Source organism: Folsomia candida, unplaced genomic scaffold, assembly GCF_002217175.1.
Source record: "Folsomia candida strain VU population unplaced genomic scaffold, ASM221717v1 Fcan01_Sc002, whole genome shotgun sequence".
NCBI classification, from domain to species: Eukaryota; Metazoa; Arthropoda; class Collembola; order Entomobryomorpha; family Isotomidae; genus Folsomia; species Folsomia candida.
Window position 1 is genome coordinate 10,269,104 of NW_019091194.1, and position 21,894 is coordinate 10,290,997.

General features: G+C 36.8%; 3 protein-coding genes across 8 annotated transcripts in view; 1 reads left to right on the plus strand and 2 right to left on the minus strand.

Annotated features, from left to right (window-relative positions):
* LOC110843394 (irregular chiasm C-roughest protein) overlaps positions 1–8,640 on the plus strand; it is a 145,112-nt gene extending 136,472 nt beyond the window's left edge. For 3 of the 4 annotated variants that reach the window (XM_035847164.1, XM_035847165.1, XM_035847166.1), the window contains 4 exons: positions 3,205–3,339; positions 3,433–3,641; positions 5,800–6,420; positions 6,706–8,640. In XM_035847164.1, coding sequence (XP_035703057.1) covers positions 3,205–3,339; positions 3,433–3,641; positions 5,800–6,420; positions 6,706–6,738 — 998 coding nt within the window. In that variant the 3' untranslated portion in view covers positions 6,739–8,640. The remainder of the gene's footprint in view (positions 1–3,204; positions 3,340–3,432; positions 3,642–5,799; positions 6,421–6,705) is intronic. The other variant, XM_022089357.2, reaches the window with a different exon arrangement.
* Positions 8,641–10,535: 1,895 nt separating this feature from the next.
* LOC110845013 (bromodomain adjacent to zinc finger domain protein 1A) lies at positions 10,536–18,585 on the minus strand. 3 transcript variants are annotated; one of them, XM_035847937.1, is made up of 25 exons: positions 18,401–18,583; positions 18,099–18,281; positions 17,787–17,972; positions 17,578–17,716; positions 17,355–17,491; positions 17,176–17,283; positions 16,887–17,091; positions 16,519–16,793; positions 16,248–16,410; positions 15,748–16,024; positions 15,608–15,655; positions 15,340–15,528; positions 14,875–15,091; positions 14,199–14,661; positions 13,573–14,124; positions 13,373–13,490; positions 13,234–13,305; positions 12,949–13,158; positions 12,734–12,873; positions 12,356–12,645; positions 12,114–12,277; positions 11,520–12,040; positions 11,239–11,325; positions 11,084–11,160; positions 10,536–10,997 (listed from the first exon to the last, which is right to left on the minus strand). In XM_035847937.1, exons 3-25 carry the CDS (start codon positions 17,897–17,899, stop codon positions 10,913–10,915), a joined length of 4,650 nt encoding a protein of 1,549 aa, XP_035703830.1. In that variant the 5' UTR covers positions 17,900–17,972; positions 18,099–18,281; positions 18,401–18,583; the 3' UTR covers positions 10,536–10,912. The 3 variants fall into 3 exon arrangements, 2 of the variants coding, with proteins under 2 accessions (XP_035703830.1, XP_021947061.1); XM_022091369.2 differs by lacking the exon at positions 18,099–18,281; XR_002547477.2 differs by lacking the exons at positions 10,536–10,997; positions 18,099–18,281 and having other exon boundaries at positions 11,750–12,040; positions 18,401–18,585.
* A 218-nt stretch (positions 18,586–18,803) lies between these two features.
* On the minus strand, positions 18,804–21,890 carry LOC110845014 (zinc transporter 6). The gene is made up of 10 exons (XM_022091371.2): positions 21,479–21,890; positions 21,257–21,410; positions 21,123–21,165; positions 20,853–21,050; positions 20,512–20,763; positions 20,319–20,418; positions 20,069–20,185; positions 19,945–19,983; positions 19,788–19,853; positions 18,804–19,723 (listed from the first exon to the last, which is right to left on the minus strand). Exons 1-10 carry the CDS (start codon positions 21,503–21,505, stop codon positions 19,202–19,204), a joined length of 1,518 nt encoding a protein of 505 aa, XP_021947063.1. The 5' UTR covers positions 21,506–21,890; the 3' UTR covers positions 18,804–19,201.
* Between the last annotated feature and the right edge of the window lie 4 nt (positions 21,891–21,894).

Here is a 21,894-nt window from a genome sequence, read left to right on the forward strand (position 1 = left end):
TTGGAGAGCATGACGTAAATTCGGTCTAAAGAGGATATTGGTTGCTTATTGGTGCAACTTTTGCTTGGTGGGTGGGTTAGTGGGATTTATGCTTGCTTAATATAGGGCTTAGGTACATACGTATTATGTGTATATTTAGGGTAGCTTTGACACGTTTTCCTTCAGCACACCTCCCTGTTTGCTATTTGATAAATATGTTGTTGGTCTCCAAATCTACCAGGCTCAGGAAACTTTGGCAATAAAAGACAACGTAACAGGAAGGATAGTTCTACTTTCGAATTTATTGTCCATTAATTTACGAGCAGCAATCGATCGATACTGCAAGAATTTCAAATTTTCATAGTTATTGGCAATTTTAGCGTAGCGTTTGCGAATATTTGACCCAGTCTTATTTCATCAAATAGTTTTTATCGTAAACTACACAATTCCACGCAGAGTAGTATTACGTACAAATATATTGTATATATTTTGCAATAAGTAGTAGTGTATAATGATCAGATATGTTGACTCATCATTATCATCATCATAACCTACAGCTCATCCTGCATTCTGTACAGAAATCAGAAAGTATTAGGACTCTGCGGTGCAGTAATAAGATGAGAATGAGTTTTATGACCGCAATGACAAGCACGTGAAGCAAGTGTGCTGAACATAAGCCATGGGAGGAACACAACAGGGAGACCATGTTCCTTTCACGATGATGTTCTGGTGCACAGAGGAGACGGGAAGTGAACAAGTCCGAGTTGAAAACTTAAACTAATTGTAGAGAAAGCTGGAGTCAAGTTGGAGGAAGAAATGTGATCGGCATTAATTAGCGAGGGCAGGCCGAGTGGAGGATCAAACTCAAAAGTAGTTGTGGCCGTGGTGGTGCTCTGGTCTTTGCGGTTGATTTTCAGGAGAGGAAAGAAAATCTCAATAGGGAAGAGGAGAAAGTAGTCAAGTCATCCTTCCTGCTCCCCACCACGCTAATAAGTAAGTGCTCCGAGAGATCGAAACCAGCCTCAAAGGAGGAAAACATCGACCAAGCGGGTAGTCAAGCAGAGCAAATTTCCTTTTTAACTATGCACTGGTAGTACGAGAGGAAAAGGTGATAGTAATTATTTCTGGGGAGGAGGAGATCTATGCAAAATCTTGTCGATGAAAATTCTAGCTTATGTGCAAGGACAAGATTCCTAAACTTTTTAGCTTGTTTCCGTGGAAGAAATGTATTAGGATAATGTAATGAGGTTGTCCAAGGACGGGCCGTGTTTTAAAAATTATTAAAAATTTGCGAGTTGGGGACAGGTACACATTTTTTGGCGTTGTCACCCGTTGTTGGGTGAGTGAGAAATTATTTTTCTGTGGAGTTTTTCATTTCTAACTCGAACCCATATGTATGTGATATTGATGACCATTTCTGCCATTAATTAATTACATAATTCGAATACATTCACTCCACGGAAACATACTAAAAAGTCTAGGAATCTTGGTGCAAGGAACTTCTTCAACACGTCTAAAAACCTAAACTAACTTTGTCCACCATCCGGCGTGTTCCGTCCCAGAAGGGAAAGTGGTACAGCATATAGTATTTGAAGGACCCGTTATTATACGAGTTTGGAGAAAGCCAAGCCTGCTCAGCACAAAGTGGGGAGGATGATAATTGCTTTGAAGGAAAGTTATGCCACCTCACTCGTTCTGAAGACGGTCATTTATCATTGAAAAAATTTAATAAGGCCCTGCTGTCCATATTTATCCCCTCCATTGATAAGGCAATATTCCAATTTGCTGCTTAAGCACAAAAACTTTTCCAATATTCAATTCAAAGTCGTCGTGGCCAATAAGAATTCTGTCAAGTCGATATTGGTTGGTAGTACCAATGGGCGACAGGTATCTTCATTCATATATTTAAACGCGTATCTATACTTAAGTAATATGGTGATTTGTAAACAAAGATTGATCTCTTTTGTGCAAAATCGTTTTCCCACAAGTTTTGCTAGTCAATTAATGAGAATCAGAATGAAAATTCAAGGACATGCACATATTACAGCTACTATACTTGCACTTTTTTGTATATATAATTTTGGGATTAAAAATGACACCAATTTTAACAAAATAACAAACCTTCCAAGTAAAAACGAGTAGTTTGATTGGATTAAATTAAATTTGTTTGAATAGTGCATGCACAGGAATGCATTTAACTATGTATGTGCATACTGATTTAGGTTGCTCGGTTTACCAAACTTTCTTTACTACTTTTGCAAGTAAAGTAAAAGTACTTTTAATATGAAACACTCAGCTATTTCTATTTTTCCCATGAAGGCTGTATTCCGAGTCAACATTTCCACCGGTTTACAAAATGGATATTGCATCTCAAAATCAAAGTGCTTTCTCCATCATTTTACTTTCTCCATAAATTGCTCTTCTCCATCTAGTTGGGGTCAGGACGAGGGGTTGGTCGTGGTGTGAAATGCTCATCAAAATGAAAAATCTCATAAGCCGTTTCCACTCTTGATGATCCACATAACTTTTGAGTTGATATTGATGTGCAGTGCACCCTCGTATAAATCTGGTGTAAGCAGAAGCTTTGTCCATCATTATGGTTCCCTCCTCATTTTTCAGATCGAGAACAACACCCCTTTTCCTTCCCCCAAAAAGTGTCAAACTCAAGAAACTCAAGAGACTCATCATTGGATCTCATAATTTTTGTCTAGAGTTTGTCACCACCTTCCTTTCAGAGGAATGGGTTCAGATATGGCGACATAAAATTATTACGAGTTTCATTTCTCGTTAACTTTTAATTTTTGTGAGGGATTTTCACCCATCTCATCCCATCCATAAATTTTGATACCCGCTCCATTCACATCAACCAATTTAAGGTTAATGCATTTACGGCTTTTGTTAATCAAGAGTTGCATTATAACAGTTATTGCTGGCTGAACATTATATAATATGTAAGTACATATATACATATACTTACATGTTTGCGTAGCTATGTGTAGTATAATATGCTGCATATCGGAGGTAGGGATTTTAATGATAGGGAGAATTTTCTCTCCTTCTCCCATTTGTTTCAACTTTCTGACGGTGGTGGTACATGTACGAAATATGCTCGTAATAAAGTGGGGAAATAATGCTGAAATCTGTTGCATTCCAATGTCCTCATTGCACTAACCCCAAAGCTTCCCCTCAATGATCCGGCATCACATTTAAATCTAATACCATCAGGGAATTTTTTTTGGTTTGCGACAGAAGGGGCGCAGTTGATGTGGATCCTCACCTTCGTCATCGGTGGAGTCGTTCTCATTGTTGCCGTCACAATGATCACCTTGCTCTGCCAAAGGAAAGCTGTGAAGCCAGATTGTAAGAACGACAAAAACCATTCAATTCATGTTTTGATTGTATTGCATCTGACCTAACAACTCGTGTTTTTTTTGTTTTTGTTTCTCGTTGCAGTGATGGAAATCGACAGAGTAGAAAAACAAACAAAGCAATCGGACTCCTCCAATGACTCTGATCTGAAAGTTGAGATACGCACAGCTTCATCTTTATCAAATATTCCAGAACATGACTCGGAGCACTGGGATGAAGGCTCGGATGCCCTAAAAAATGAGTCCATCTACAGATATTCCGACTATATCGATCCTGTCTTCCCTCCGAAACATGTAAGTCTTAAAGTTATATTCTCATATGAAACCGAGTACGATATGCATAATGACAAAAGTCTGTGTTGTATTAAAAAGACCTTCATACGAAGCTGTTGCTACGCACAAGTGCAGGTTAACATTTTTGGGCTGATATTATGCAAGAGTCAAGGGAGTATTTTATAGGGGATGACGGTAGGGCAGACAAGTCATGATACGAGTAAATAACGCGGATGGGTGAATGGGACCGTGTCTGATGATACCATCTGCACCTATTTCAAGAAATACCCGATTTTCATTTCATTTCACGCCCACCGCTTCTCCGCGTCCTCATTATAAACGGAACGATGAATCCCATGTCCTCAGTTGAAACTAATTCAACGCAAATGTCGACCCAAACCTCTAACCGTTGGCACTGGTGACTCTACATGTAGCACTTCCTCCTCAAATTTTCAGCTGAATAATTACAATCAGAAAAGGATCATATGATCATCTTGATAGCTACTCAAGGCACATAGCATTTCAATAATTTCATGGAGGATTCCGCATATTTTATGGCTCATGATTCCACATATTTACTTATGCCATACGTATATCTATGTACGTTTGTATACACGCTATTTTCGGCTTAGATTTAGGCCCCCACTTAATTAGCTGAAAGCTCCCACTTTTTTTGGCGGTACCTCCCACTAGCTGAAATCTTCACTATGTCGGTTTTTTTCGCCACCCAATTAGCTAGTGGTAGCCACTCATTTATCTGATTTCTCACTTAAAGTGGTTAAGCCCAAAAACTACTATCTAAAGTCAATTTTATCACCAAAAGATTACTCATCTTCATTTACATAGACAACTCGCCTATCCTTGCCAGCCACGATTCCTCTTCTTCACCCTCGCCATACTTTTGCCTATCCTATTTGGTTTCGAAACGAACTTCGCTATTGGAATTAAATTGCTTGTTCTCAAGTTGTACTTTGGGATAAAGGGAGTGACAGTCTTGATAGCATATCTGAAGATGAGAATATACTTCCCGCAAAGAAACTCGTAAAATAAATTCGTAAGATTAGTGATTGATCCAAAATACGGAGTTTTGAGAGTAGAGCTGAGGCTGAGATTTTTTTGAAACAAAGTAAAGAATGGGTGTACCAAGGAAAAATACTACCGAACAAGGATTTATTCTCAGATACGACTGCCGCCATTCACTGCAAAACGTAGAATGATTCTGCTTGCCAAATCCCTCTTCAGATGACCATGAAAGACCACATTGAACAAAATAAGTCAAGGTGACTGCATGCCTCATTTAAAATTGTAATGTACTTAATTTCGATATACTGTACGGAATTACGAAAAAAGGATGGTATTATCCCCAAGCTGAAAAATTTCTTCGCCTATCGTAAATCGAAATTAAGAATACTATCCTTGTCAAAATCATACACCAGTCCCTATCGGAAACGGCGACAAACCATTTGTCGTTTATTCAACTTTTAATTATGAAAACAAACGTTTCGGACTGGTGGTTTCAACTCCTCGGCTTTTGAATATATGTTAATTATCATCAGCCATTCACTACGATTCTACGTACAAATGTATTTCGTTTCGGCTTCCGATCAGCCACCGTTAAAAGATGACGACATAAAAAAGTATCTGTGGATGACGGAAATAATTCCTGGAGATCATTTGAAACTTACACAACCTGTACCTCCCGGTTATGATTGGTAAAATTCAAACTTGATGGGTGGATGAAATCCTCATGTATTTGCCCCGTTTTCAAGAAGGAACACATTTGTAAGCATATAATGGGACTAGAAATCCAGGAAAAATTAAACGAAGTTCGCGCAGAGGCCAAAACCGTACATTTAGGTCAAAAGCGCGAGAGGGGAAGGGTTGCTCGAGCTCGCAGGGCTCTGATCATTATGTAATTTTTTTAAATGTAAATCCGAAGTAAGATTTTTGAGCTTTTTTATGAGACTTTTTGCATAATCTCTTTAAGTGAGAAATCAGATAAATGAGTGGCTACCACTAGCTAATTGGGTGGCGAAAAAAACCGACATAGTGAAGATTTCAGCTAGTGGTAGGTACCGCCAAAAAAAGTGGGAGCTTTCAGCTAATTAAGTGGTGCATTAAATTTAGGCCGCTATTTTCATATGTATTAATAATCAAATATCTTGCTTCTCCTATCTAGGACGGTCATAATAACAATGGTTATGTGCCGTATGTGGATTATGCCCGTGACTACAACCCAAACCACACCCGTACCTACAACACGATTAACCACCCTCCCCCCCACATGCCAAACAATCACATAGTAACCAGTCCGCAGCATCAATACTTGAACAATGTCGACCCACGATACTCTGCCACGTATGGTAATCCTTACCTCCGAACATCCAACAGCTCCCTACCACCCCCACACTCTGGGGGCCAGTCTCCAAACTCACATCCTCTCGCCCAGTTTAGCCACACAGCAATGCACAACAACCACAGTTCCAACAACCTGCTGAACAACCACGTGGGTGTGTCCCATCACCTCATGAACAACCATCACGGGAGCAACCATCTAATCACACCCACAACCTCTGCTGCCGCCGCTGGTCAACCCCCCTACACGACGACTACTGCCATTAATAATGTCACGTTAGCCAATGGTTCTACGTCCCCACACACGCATAACAACCCTCTGAGTAATTCTACTAATCCATACGGGATGAGAAATGGGGGTGTGTCGCATCATCCCTCAGCAGCAGCATCGTCGAGGGGGTCGTCCACCCCCTCCCCTCAGTACATTGTTCCTGCGCAATCTCAGGTTCGTTGTTTTTTGTACTCTTTTTTTTCTGAAAATTCATTTCAAATTCATGGATATATCTCTTATCTTACTTATTGTAATTGTGCCATGTCGTACCTTTGCACTCATGTCCATAAATTTGAATTGAAAATTACAACAATTACTTAATTGATATAGTCAAACATCTCATCTCATCTTCTTGAAAACCAAATATGTTTCGACTAGATGTGATTTTTATCATATTGCATTTATTTATATTCTTGTCATAATAAATAATAATAATAACGTGTTTTTTTCTCATTTCAGCTCAAGCCAGGAACCCTGGCCACTCATGTTTAATTTTAGTCTATGTATTATACCAATTAGTACATACAATGACATTGTGAAACTTCAAAAGTAAGCTTATCTAATACGATACAATATACATATGCATAAATATATATCACGTCGAATTATGAAGTCAAGCATATCTTATGATGAGAAAAATCAAAATTCTACGGACTTTATTCAACGATGAATTTTACCGAGTCCTCTGAAATGATATACATCCTCCATTTGACAGCCTCGTTCCGTTCATCGAGTGTCGTCTCTTCCAGAACTGAATTTCATAAAAAATATGATGGTCACTCGTCTTTTTTAAGAATTAAAAAAACTAGGAAAATTAATTAGGCCATGATTTACTTTGATTATTTATGTGTTGGGGGGACAAACCAACCTTATGAAAAATTTAATTTATGTCATATGTATGTACCTTCTTAACTCTATCTTCTTTGGTCTTTGTTGCCAACTACTTATAAATAAATATTAACCACTGTAATGATGTATACATTACAGATAATTATTTATTTCCACGCAGTTTATATATGTCTAATATTATTGCGATAAAACACATTTTTTACTCTTACATAAATCAATGTAAATTCCCTTGTACGTAAGTATTCAGGCAATTTCAATATCCGTAATATTGAAATTGCAAAGTTATATATGTAGGTCGATGTGTATACTATTTTATTACTGCTCCAGTGTACAACCGCTTAATTAGTTACAATGTCTTAAGTTTTTATACGAATTCATAACTGAAATTTTTGGATCGAAACGAAATTGAATTTACGTGTATCGATTTTGTACATATCTAACTACAAATATAATACTTGCTTAAATATATTAATTGTCATGTGCAACGTGGATAGAAAATGTAGTGCAATACGCAGTCAAACTCTAGTTAGGGAAATCTTTAGTGTAGTAAATATGTACTTCAAATTCATAAAGTCTCCCATTTTACGAAGCACGATGACATCGGTGTTCAGCGCAGGAATTCTACCTACAAGATATAAAAGTATTTTAAACAAAGGAAAGCAACTCTTTCTTCTCTCTCGGCCAAATGTTGAATACTAAAGGAAAATGTGAAACATTCTCCCAGTGCTTTTACTGTAGCTTACTAACATAAATTTAGAGTCATTTACATATATGCCGAGTTTATTTTGCATTATACGTATTTTTGGAAATTTTTAACAGTTAAGCTTTATAGTTTATAAAATTTAAATTGACTCGAGTACTATTTTCAACATGTACTTAACTTTAGAATTCTATATTGCTCATTTAGTAATTTATTATTTAACTTATCATCCTGCGTATTACTTATGTTTATGATCAATGCATCTAACTAAGGACATATCAATGCAATTGTAAATTAGAATTTATATGTGTAATTTAATTTTAGTCCTTGATTAATTCTTTACTCTTCTTACTCTATATGTAATTCAGTTTAAACCAGCATACACATATGTGTTCAGTCTTATTCTTAAATTTTTACATTTTGGCAACTTATGTAATCGCTCGAGTAAGATCTTTGTTTTAAAAAAATGTAATGATACGGTTTTAAAGCATATTGTATGTGCGTAGTGGATTCTAGTAGATGCACGCATAAGTGAACAAATAGCTTTATGAATTTTATATGTAAACGTAAATACGTGTTAATGTTTTGTAATATAAATCTTCATAAATGTGAATCTAATCGAGACAAAGATATGTAATTGTAAATATGCAAAGTAGTTAAATGCAGTGTAGTACACACATGATATTATATATTATATTACTTATCAAGGAAGGTAAATTTTAATTTAGCCTTACGTAGAAATAAAATATGCATGCTATCTGAAAATTTGTAATTAAATTAAATATGTAACGTATCATGTTATCTGTATCATAAATGTTATGATATAAAATCTCGTGGAAAATTAACCATTGTGTGTGTGTTTTTTTGTGTGCATCCTCTAACACCAATTGACAAATGTTTTGAATTCATAATCATAATCTGCATGCACTCAAAACTTGGAACTAATTAACCAATGTATCAAAAAATGAGGTTTTACTTAATTTTTGTGTGTTGTAGTGTGCAGATGTGACAATTTATAATATCTCAGCATCATTCTACAAGCAATACATCCCACAAATTTGCATTTCGTTCAGGATCGGAAGTTCCTCATGTCAAGAAAGCTGCCTAACACAGCTCGTCATCCTAAACGGTTCAACATTTCATATCACGAGAGTTTCATATTTATTAGCTATTTATTTTGGAGGCGTGAAACAAATTATACTCGAGTACATATATTTCAAAGATAAAAATATTGGCCAAGTGTGCTGAGAAAAGCATTACTGACACATTGCAATGATAATCACCATGATGCACATAATACGTAGGTGTTTTATTATTGATTTTCAAAAGGTATGTCCCGCACTGTTTGTGACCAAACTTTTGATGAAATAACAAACTTCGAATACATTTAGGAGGTTGTGATTTTTTTCAGTTCTGTAGGTTAACATGAACACTAGAAATAAATCAGCAAACTTTACCTCGACGGAAAAAATGTCAGATTTGCAAATTAAATATCGTAGCGTGATTTAATTTTTAATGCTGGAGGGGCAATACGTGTCGCAGATTTATGATCGAATGCTTAAAATTTACGATGAAAACTGCCCAACACAAACACAAATTCAATTGCGTCAATAATTTCAAATGATGGCGAAAAAAAGTCTCGGACAAAAAGCCGCTAGAACGCCCAAAATCTGTTTCTCCCACAGAAAGGCTCCGGAAACTAGAGGAACCAATAATGAGAGATCCGCGATTGAAACTGCCCTATTTAGCAGATGAGATGGGTGTTCCAAAACCAACAATTTGTTCCATGTTAACTGAAGTCTTCGGTATGAAAATGGCTTCCTCCCGTTGGGTACCAAAATTGCTTTCGGCATCTCAAAAACAGGATCGAAACGACTTTTGGAATGAAACTTTTGCCCTTTCAAATGAAACCTGGAACTTGATTTATATTTTAATAGTTGGATATGATACTTGGGTTTACTATTATGACCCGGAGACCAAATAATAATTCACACAATGGAAGCACGGGGGGTCGCCACCGCCCATGAAAGCAAAAGTGCAAAAACCTGCCAAAAAATTGATGATTCCTATTTTCAAGGATACCAAAGGTCCCCTCCTTATTACATTTATTGGTAAAAATACTATGATAAATGGGGCAGCCTATGCAGGAATTTCGAAGGAGCTGTGTGCTGTGGTTGAAGAAAAACGTGGGGTCAAAAAAAAGAGTTGGTGCATTTTTAGCACGCCAAAGCGCCACCTCATACCTGGCTTTTGCGAGGGCTGCTGCAGACGGAAATCGCTTCACCTAGATAAACCACCTCCTGTACAGTCCAGACATGACCCTTGGTGATTATTATTCGTTTCGAAACTTAAAGGAAGACATCAGGGGGAAACGGTTTTCTGATGATAACGAAATCAAGTCGTAAATTTTGGCATATTTTCGAGGTAAATTTTGATGAGCTATTGCTAGTGTTAATGTTAACCTACAGAACTGAAAAAAATCACAGCATCCTAAATGTATTTGAAGTTTATTATTTCATCAAAAGTTTGGTCAGAAACAGTGCGGAACATACCTTTTGAAAATCAATAATAAAACACCCACGTACATACGTAGACCAGTTTAGACGGAAATATGTAGTCTTAAGAGTACTTTAATATATCTGCAATTCTTGGAGCTCGGAGGCTGCAATTTTACATGTGCAATATTAATACATGTAAATATGCATAATAAATAATTTTTTAGTAGACCAAACAAAACGACTCAATTTGGTTGGCTGTATCCTTTATTTTGTCAACAGTCAAGTAAGATCGTGATACAGTATTTGATTTAAAACCAGGATAAGGGCGTTGCAGAACCAATGAGTACTACTTGAATCATTTAGTAATTATTTGTTTTGTCGAGTTGCATGAATATTTGTTGCGTTAAGATTCGAGATTGATCATCTTATAAAAGGACAAAAAAATTTATACGTGAATAAAACTGAAGAATATATATATTCCATTCAGGCGAATAAATACTGTACCTCTGTATACATATGCAAAATTAAAATAGTTAATTCTATGGTATATGTAGATTAACAGTTCATTGTAAATTAATAAGAGCTAATAGCGGAATTCCATGTCGTTTGTAGTTGGTTTTTAAGAAGAAGGTACGGGGTCAGAAAAGTTGATTCCAAGTTTGCTGCACCGATTTTCACAGTACTCCTTCAATCGTAAGCCAACCCTGTAGAGAAAATTTTTAACATATTAAGTATGAGTATTAACGTGTGCACACAAACTTGATTAATTACACTGATTAAATTGACTTACTGATGGACATGGTTGCTTGAATCATTATAGAGGAAACAATTTGTAAACACTAGTAAAAGATCTGAAACTAACTCTTCCTGTTAAATTATATTTAAAGAAGAATAGTTAGATATGTTTGATTTTGAACGATAATAAAGCACTGTTTCAGAACTTACGTTACAAGTATATACCATTGAATTCAGCTTGTACTTAATTGTTCCCAAGTCCATCGGGTATTTAACTATTTCTTGATAATCTGGTGCCTGTGAAAAAGAGTTGGATTATATTAATTAAAGAAAAATGAGTTAAATTAAATTAAAGTACAACAAAACAAAATTTCCAAAAATTATGAAGCGAAACCTTTGTCTCAATATATAACGATCTACACATCACTCATACTGACTGCCTCGCATTATACATATATTCTCATACATTAGAAATGTATACTCATACTGACTTGCATCTTTGTCACCGGCTTCAAAAACGGCCAAGCGTCCCTGTGCGAGATTAGCTCAGAAATCAGCTTATCCAGGAGAACATTATCCAACTCCCCACTTTCTACCCTGTTGTTGGTATTCATTCGTTGAAGTCTAGTTCGCTTTGGGCAGTCTGCCATCTCTTCGGCATCATCATCATCAACAGACCTTTTGCGAGCATTATAATTCGAATCAGCGCTAGAACTCTCACTTGTTTCATTATTCTCCTTAGAATCCCAACGCATTCGTTTCGCTTCTTGAGATATCTTAGCAGCAGCAGCAGACGCACTTCGACGTTTTCCTGGACGGCCCAGTTCTTCTTGATCACTAGTAGCTTCCTCCTCCTCCTCTTCTTCTTCTTCTTCCTCGCTACTTTCCAGAATTCTTCTAGCTTTTGGTGCAGGTCCATCGGGGCTTTTCTTTTTCTGGTGATGGTTACGTCCAAATTTTACTTTCACAACTGCCTCCTCCTCATCACTTGCACGATTCTGGTCTTCCGACTCTATAATAGATGTTATATTATATTAAATATATTTTTCACAATAGATTCAGATTTTGGAGTAATAAACTATTACCGTCCATGTCCTCTTCAGATTCACTCTCGTCACTTTCTTGGTACTTTAACCTACGTTTAACCGAGACTGGCCGTTTTCTCTTAGCAGCACGAGAATTTCGAGAGTTCTTGGCCCTGGCTTTGGGATTTGTACATTCTGGGCAATACCACGTTCCACGTGGTACCCTGGACAATTAATAAAATATAAGATAAACTACTATAAAATGAAACTTTGTGATGCATGGTATTCGTTATGTAACAAACCTAGTCTTGGGAGGATTAAGACAAAGAAGATGGTAAACTAATGGGCAACTATCGCAGCAGATAACTTCTCCGCCATATCCACACACATTGCAAGCTTCTGGATCTTCATTGACCTCCTCTAAACCTCTTTTCTTTGATCCCCGCTGTACAACTTCATCGTCATCCTCATCATCGCCACTATCCAACTCGTCAATAATATCTTCTTCTGTCAATGGTCGCTTCTTGCTGGGAGTTGGCAAAGGTTCATCTGGTCTGCAATCAACACAGAACCAGTCTCCCTTGGGTAGAGTCTGAATAATTATAAATACATAATCTTATTAATATTATCTATATTAAACGACGATTACAAGAGCAAATGAACTGGCAAAAATCACTTACCTCCATCGGTGGTTTTAAACAATAAATATGATGACCCTTGTTACATGTATCACATAGTAACATTTTTTCATGGTCACCTTTTCTTCGACAAACTCGACATCGTGCATTTAATACTGATCGGGACCATTCAACACTCGATTCTGCAATTACAATTATATAATTAATCAGAGCCGTTAAATTAGCAGCAGAATTTTTATCAGCCAAGATCTGCTCACCCAGTGTGTAGAAATGGACAAATAATTGTGAGAAGCTTGTGCACTTCATTAAAGCAATCTGCCATCTGTCCACCGGAGTATTTACAATGTTTAGTAAGGTTTTCCATGTTGAATCAGATTCTACTGGAGATTTTTTCTTTTTCTTCTCATCATCTCTCTCTACTAAGGGACGTTTCATGAACTTTTGTTCTACCGCTTGTTGAATTTGAACTGCAATATGCAAACCAAAAATCAGCTATTTGGAACGTCGAACAATATGTTAAATAAACAAACAAATATACGTACGGATGGCACAGCCCAATCTTTTAACAATTTTTTCAGAAGTTTCAGCATTTTGTTCTGCTGGAGAATCTTGTCCTACGCATAGATTAATAATTTATATTATACATATATTACACACTAAATATTAGTAAAAAATAACTACCATCAACAGATTCGTCATCCATCTGCAAGGAGTGATTTCCACCCCAATGCAATATTTCTGTTCCTGCTTGATAACTAGACCCTTCAATTGCAGTTCTCCAATCATTTCGATCAGTTACCTAAAGAAAGGTCAATGAAGTCGTTAATATCTCTAATAATAATAACAGGTTGATAAAACTAATTGTTTAAGTTGGAAATAACCTTCAAAGATCCAAGACCACCCAAAAAAATCTTTTCTTCAAACTCCAAAATCAAATCTCTCAAATGCAAGTCCATTATTTTGGTTACAGATGTTCCAGCAGGAAACCCAAGGTTAGGATCAGACTGGTTCTTGGAACTTGTTCCTCCACGCTGTGGTCGACGATCAGGAGCGGCAGATATATTTTCAGGATACTTTTTATCCTTGTTCAGCTTAACGACCGGACATTTCTTAATAAGCCCTTTTATATTATCTTTCGCATCTTCCAGACATTGCCGTAATTCCTTTTCTCGTTTTCCTCTCGGCGAGAGTCCAGCAATAAGAGCATCTAATTGTTCTGGATCCCAAAAGAAGGACCATTTTGGTCTCGACAATTGATGAGAATGCACAGGACACGAGTCCTTTTCACCGGTACAGATTCCAAAAATAGACGGACGAATGGCTTCTTTTTTGACAGGGGTAATATTTGAAGCAGCCTTTTTCTTTGACAATTTCTTTGGAGAAGCTAGAGAAGAATTTTCTTTGTCACTTCCTTCTTTGTCGACTTGTTTTAGCTAAATTAGAAAATACAAAATCTAATTAATAATGATATTTTAAGATGATGTCAACAGAATTATTTAATTGCTACCTTATCAAAATTCTCTTGAATAAATGTAATGTCATTCAAGTTAACTTCCCCAATGTAAGGTGTCGGATAGGGTAAACATGTGCCAATAAACGCATCGTCGTCTTCAACAAATAAACCAGCAATTGTGGGGAATAACCAGTATCGTCGGTATGCTCTATCTCTTCCTAGGGGATGAGCTCCTAGTTTTCGCTCATGTTTGTTTATTTGGTCCAATAATTCGGCCTCTTGCCAGGCAAATTCTTGCTTCCTTTTGGCAATCTCTTTGTCCTTTTTAGTCAATGCTGATTCAATTTGCTCATCAGTTAGTTGAGGTTTGTCGGACGGCGGAGGTGGTAATGCTTTTGCCTTTTCTTTCTTTGAAGATGATTTTCCTGTACCCTCTTCGTCCCCGCTTTCTTCAGCTCCAACGATTACTTTTAGTGCATTGATATCAGGAATTATTCGATCCAATTTTAATCGTTGTCTGTGCAAATTAAAAATAAATTGTTAATGGATACAAGCAGAAAAGGAGCATACAAAAACTTTTCAAAGTCTGAAAAGTATAGCTCAGAGGTAGTGACGAATGTTTGTAATAATTAAATATCATATTTTATATCAAACAAACAGAATTAATCATTGCATTGAAAAAAAAATCAAAATATTATTCTACAGAGTTATAACTCTGCTAGTGGTTTACCTCCACAAATGATCCTCCGCTTCCTTTCGTCTCTCAGCCGCGACCAGTGTCCTATAGTTCACTCGTGCTTGTCGAAACAGCTCAAAACTTTCATCCATAATGTCCTTCACAGCCGAATATGATAAGATTTGATGAATGAGACACTGAATAACCTTCAACTTGTCAGATAGGGATAAGTCAAAAACAGTCCCAGTGGTCAAGCATTTTAGAATTTGAGCTAAAACAAAGCCATAATAAATGTACAATTAAATTCCGATCAAAATATACTCCAACAACAGATATAATGAAGTAGCGGAAACGAAGTGCTGAAAATTCTGCATTAAATATGCTACAACATTTTCGACATGCATCAAAACGCCCACCCTCAATAACGTCTAAACCCGTCAAAACCATAAGCTTCAGTTTCTTCTGCTACTTTATAATCTATTGACATAAACCAGTTGTAAGCAAAGAAAAAAAACCTACGTTCATATGTTGTAATATAAAGACCAGGGTCGTCATTTTCAACACAACTTCCTCTGCTCTGCTGAGACTGTTTTGCACCAGAAGACAGCAAATGAAGGCGGAGGACCTCTGTAATCGAGGAGTGGTCCACTCCCAGTTTATGCAGTGGGGTATTTTGATACATGTGGGACCAGGATGCAGCACACGTTGCTGCATATATAATATTATTTTAAACAACGAAACATGCATGGGGTACTGTAAATTGTGGCAGTTCTGCCTATTTACTTACCCTGTTGGATTGCTTCTCCGATGCTGAGACCATCCTTAACATGAAGGCCTGGTGAAAAATACCAATAGTTACAGGAAATGTACGAATAGGTTGACAAGAATCAACCTACGATTGCAAGAAATTGTATGTATTCAGCTTACCGACTTTTCCACTGTCTTCTTTTGCAAATTCCATTTGTTCGCCTTCTTGAAGGCGGAATACAGAACGTAGTAAAAGTTGCAAAATGTCGCTGAATGGTCCAGCAATTTCACTTTTGCTCAAAGCGCGTTCTAATGCGTCCAACGTCAACCCGCTTGGAAAGCAATCTCTAACTTTCAGGAACGCAGAATAGGAACTCATGAATTCCATCACCATCATGAAATCACCAAATAAATCGTTTGGAATCTTGAATGAAATCGGGTCAGGCGTCGGCAAATCCTGAAATTCCATACAATAAAACCCTTTCAAGCATTTGATTTCCTATTTTCTTGAAAGAAATACTGAAAGTTCTGTCTAGTGAGCGAGCTCAGAGGTAGTGACGAATGTTTGAATTTTGAATATCATGTTTTGTCAAACAAACTGTATCCATCATTGCAGAATTTCAAAGTGTACAACAGTTTTACTCAAGATGTGTATTGCATAACATTAAAAATTATCATACTTTCAGATCTTCAACTTCTAAGTCTTCCTTGGGCTTAAACCAAAGTTTCTTGAAATCTGCAACCATTTTCCGCTGTGCTTTAATTTTTTCTTTCTCCTGTGCCTTCCGTTCAATCTCCAACTGCTTTAGTTCTTCTGGAGTCAATTTGCGCTCCATTTTCTCTCTATAATATACAGATAAACATTACACGGGAAATTAGCAAGTCGGAAGTGTATCATACTAATTAGTGGCGTCATTTGCAAATAATTACTTTTCATGTTGTCAGACTTACTTTTTTGGTTTCTTTTCAGTATTACCAGAAGATTTCTTGCCGCCTGCAGGTGGGGAGGTTTTTTCGGTTTTGTTTTTTGCTTTTGGACTACTCTTGGGAGTAGTAGTTGTGCTGGATTTGCCTCCTTTAGACTTATCAGCCCCTTTGGCCGTCGTAGAAGTCTTGATTGCTGATGATTTCAAAGGCGCCAGAGAAGATTCAAAGATTGGAGGTTTCTCAGCGAAAATATCAGTAAATTTTAGTTTGTTCAGTCCGTACGAACTTAGAATTCCATCCTGCCCATGCAAATCAAGAATAAAAATATTATTGCATATATATACCACGCAATTGGACATTTATTTATAAAATATTCGTATGCATAAATTTACCTTAACGACAAATTTACGTTTCTGTTCGTTAAAGTCCATTGCAAGTTTAAGCAAAAATTTGCACTTGTCTCGAGTCAGAGCTGCTTTTTCTCTTTTGACATCAATCGAATCCAATACGTATGCTGTTGGGGAAGCTAGCTCATCTGAATCAACTTCTACTACTTCGTAACGGAATAAATCAGGCGATGGGCCCCACGTATCATCCCTATTAAAATAAAAAAAGTTATCATTTCGCATTTTCACAAAGGGAGCTTGTACAGTTAATCGTAATCCAGTAGTTATAACATACTTTAAATAGTCGTTATTTTCTGCCTCTCCCTTTTCAATTTGTTCTTTCATATAATTCTCAATTTCCAGGGGAGTAGGTTCTATTACATTGACAACGCGAGAAGGACACCTGCAGTGCATAATTAGGCATTGTTCTCACATGCACACCTTGTATTTTCTTCCATCAAAAACAACAGTTACCAAAGATTTCCTATGACAGACAAAACTTCTTCTCCTTTAAAATAACGATCCCTAGCGTAGACCAGTACATCGTCAACAACATCTGGAAGTTTGGATCTGGATGTTAGCGTTGAGCAATAAAGAATTGCTTTCTTCAACTACGAATAAGAATTAAAGTTAGGCTTGCCATTACTTGTGTCACATAATGTGCATAAAATGGTCTTTGCTATATTTTGTTTTGTACCGGTTTGGAAAACCCCTTAAGGACCTTCTTGGATGATTTTTCACTATCCAATGCTTCTTGGAACGTCAAGTTTGCCTTTCCTGTGAGGGAACATGACCACACCATGGAATTGCAGAGGATGACACGAGCGTAATATTCACTGAAATCAAAGATGCAGGTTTAGTTTCCAGCAATTTGAAGCAAGAAATTTACATTTAATTATAACATACTCGTAGTCCCGAAATATTTCATTGGTTAATTTAAGATAATATACTTCCTCGTCGTCCTTCAAATCCTGTGGAATCGGTTTCGCTTCAAATGGGCGTCTCTTATATAACGGCATTTTGGCTATGCAAAAAACGGTAGTGTTCCATACAGTGATATAAATACATTCAATCTTGATCCCGAGTTCACACCTATTCAAAAACATACACAATTATTAATATGTTTAACATATATTGTAAAATTAAATTGCTATTAATAATTTTTCATTAGAAAAACTTGCAGCACACACGAATCTACTTTCCGTCCAGACTACTCACCACAACTAACCACCTAGACACAATATATCCTATCCTAGATCTACTCTCGTCTAAATGATTAATTAAATGACATCAAATTTCTGGAGAAAATGTCAGTTATCCGATTTCGGAGATGAGATTGACTTTGTTTGAGCGGAGCGGGCTATCAGAAGCAACGTCAAGCTTTTGGATGGCAACCACCAACTATAGAACCAAGTGCAATTAGGGCAGAAGACGAGTCCAATCCAATTCAGCAAAAAAAGAAGAAACCGACACTAGCAGAATCCCAAGAAAATGAGGAAATATTAGAAGAAAATGCTCACCTTTGTTAGCCTTAGGATCCCTCGAGGAACCTTGAGGAAGGGGTGGGTCAGGTCCGATATCACACCCCAGAGGAAAAATTTTCTGGGAATATTTCGAGGGGGACGACGATATTTCTTGGAGCAGGTGAGTGATGTGGAGAAGAGAGAGAGAGAGCGAATACTGGTGGTGGTGGTGGTTAGTGGTGGAGTGCCGAAGAGGAGCGAGCGAGGGAATAATGTAGGCAACAAGGAGAAACAAGTTGAAACAAGTCTAAACGCTTCCGAACGGCCCATACTGCTCTCAATTCCCGCAGCTCTGTTGTCGCCAAGAGTCGCATCTTGCCTCCAAAATGGTCTCGAATGCCAACCGTCTCAATTTCGCAGTCTCTTTGTGCACTTTTACATGATAACTGGCTTGCTCGTATAATGGTCATTCAGTATTAGACATATATTTCTATTTTCTTTCATAATATAAATTCATTTCGTTGTTGAAAATAAGGCACATAAAACTCTACCTATTACAATCTATTCATCACATGCATATATAGTTTAGCTTATCGTTAATTATTTATCCTTTAAATTGGACTAAGATATAAGCGACGATTAAGTCATGATAATTTAGGCGTCGTTGTCGTCGTCAGTCGATGAACTGATGATGATTGATTTTCCTTTCCAAAATATTTCGACAGTTATACTTGTGATGTAAAGATCAGTTCTTTTTGAAACAGGTTCAGACTAACTAGGGATTAGCTACATATATAGTTGCAGTACTTGAGAATCAAAAAGTTATGTATATTTTCATTTCGTTTTGTTTTCTATTTCCTAGTCTGGGAAATAGTTTGCAGAAGACATCAATAAGTTTGGCTGATTAGAGTGGTTTGAGCTAGTACCATTATTGTTATTGGTCACTGTATGCTGGTGATAATAATTGTTGTTGTGATGTTGATATCCTCTTGGCGAAGGTAGATTTAAATGATTTCCGCTATCGTTAGCTGGTATTAGAGTATTTGAATCAACAATCCCGTCATTGGCCTGGTAAACGGAAGAAAAAGAAGTTGAAGACGCCACACTACTTCTTGATTGAATTTGAACACCGGACAAGGAAGAGTCACTAAATAGAAGAGTCGAACTTATTCCTTGTGCAGGACTATGACCAGGAGGATTATGACTTCTAGCAGTATTTGTGTAAATAAAATGTTTAGCATGGCCCAACTCATTTGGAATGGGAGAAATTGTTTCTGGAGGGGTGTTGTGACGACCAACGGTCACTTGAGTTAAGGATGAATCCAAATCCCGTAATATATGTAGATTCCCAAATGACCTCCCGAAGTCATCTTTAGTCACCTGAGTGATAAGTAAGATTTCAAAGCGTGACATAATAATACAGACAATGATGATATTTAGGTACCTGCACTGTTAAGTGTGGAGCTAACGGCTGAAATTTGTCATATACTTTTGACAAGACTAGCTGCTCCTATATTTAATTAAAATCATACTTAATTAAACTTATTGTATTTCATTACAAATTAATTATAATTCTGTTCTATGATAAAAGTATGCCTTACATTTGCATCTCGTCGTACACGAACATGGAGAGTTCCAGCCTAGAGAAAGTTGGCAAGATTTATGAATCTAGGATTACTGATTATATGTGGAAAAGAAGGATTAGATTATTGATTATAATCATACCGTCTGTCCATAAGTTAATGTCCAGAAAAGTTCATTTCGAAACTCTAAAACCCCATCAATGGTAAGCGCTTCTCGTAGCGATTTCTCAAGCTGTGCAACAATGTGTGGAGGAACAGTCTGTAAACGGAAACATACATGTAGATATTCATCTATTTATATACTTACATATTTATCATTTATGTATTATCACAATTATCACAAATAGGCACTACAAATCTAGTTGTTTATAATGTTAGCCTGTACCACCAACCTGCAGCAAAACTTGTGCTATGTAAACCACCAAGGGCCATAGTGCATCAAATACAGCCAATATTATTAGGATTCCCCCAATGAAATCAAACCATATTGGTCTGGAAAAATTAATTATACGATAATGAAAATGATGACTATATTTATACCAAAACTAATATCATATGTAATGTGATGTGAGTTTATTCACTTACCCAGTTTGCAGTGCAAACGCTAATATGAGAACCGTAGAAATGGAGAAAGCTCCCAAAATAGCAAATGGGCTTAAAGCAAAAGTACTTGTGGAAGACAATGATAGTCCAAAACTGGCACAAACTCCCTGAAAGTATTTCTGTAAAGCTGTACTTGTTGATGATATTTTATAAACTTTGAGAAATGGGCTGTTGTTGAATGACATGAAGAAATGGACGAGTCCTCCTACAAGGGCTCCAGGAATGAATCTTCCCCTGTACCAAATATACAAGTTACGAATCAGTGTTTTTAGTAATAATTATGGAACATAGTCAACATAGTGTAAGGGATAAAAAAAACTGACGTGTGAATTCCTTGCTCTTCGGGTAATTGAAGAAGAGTCAATTCTAATGATTTCTTTACTGTCCAACAATTGAGCAGCAAGCCCAAACAAAGGACCGAAAAGTGAGTAAGCACTTCTACTCGAACATAACCAAAGCTAAATGAAGTTGCTGTTTTTCCTCCCGTGAGCCATGTTTGGCTTGACAGATCTGCAAACAAACTATAAACGAGGTGACGACAAGGTATAATAAACCGTACTGTACGTTTATTCACAACAAGAAATTAGAATTACGTGATTGTGTCGAAAAGAATGATTCCAAAGAACGCATGAAATGCTGCAAAATATTTCACTCATTAGTCAACACATTTACATGGAAAGTATGCAACAATTGAGAATGTTGAGAATTCGTGTGCGAGTTTTCATACCACAACTATTGGACTGCAGTGCCCACGAGAATAGAACGGAAACAGCGACAAGGGAGAATGGGAAGGCTAATAATTTACGACGATAATTTTGAATTGCCCATAATTGACTCAAGGAACGCAATAATTTTGATTGGATTCGTATAGCCCTTTCCCCCTATATTACGAAAAGATAACAATAAAAATATCTCATAATTTCAGTACACATAGTGCTTGAAATTTTACCCATTTCGCAGTAAAGTGCCATTTCATGACGGCCTCATCTGATCATCCCCTCTCATATAATGTCTCAATTTTACACCAAGACGAGACAATTGGTGTGAACTTTATTTTATAAACTTAGAATGTTATAACCAGGTTAAGACGCGTGAAAATTAATAAACCCTGTTCTATAAATTTGAAATTATTCTCTTCTCTATAAACCCTTCAAGACAAATGAAAATGTAAACAAATCGATTGCAAATAAACAGTCTGTGCTTATTTCTAACTACTTTTAAGATTCAACTCTTGTATGTATCCCCACTACAAGATGGGGGTTATTTTTAAATACCATAAATCAAAAGCAATGAATGTATTTATTTTTATTTATGATTTTTTATACCGACACGTAGCAAGAGGATGAACATCAAGGAGAAAGTTCG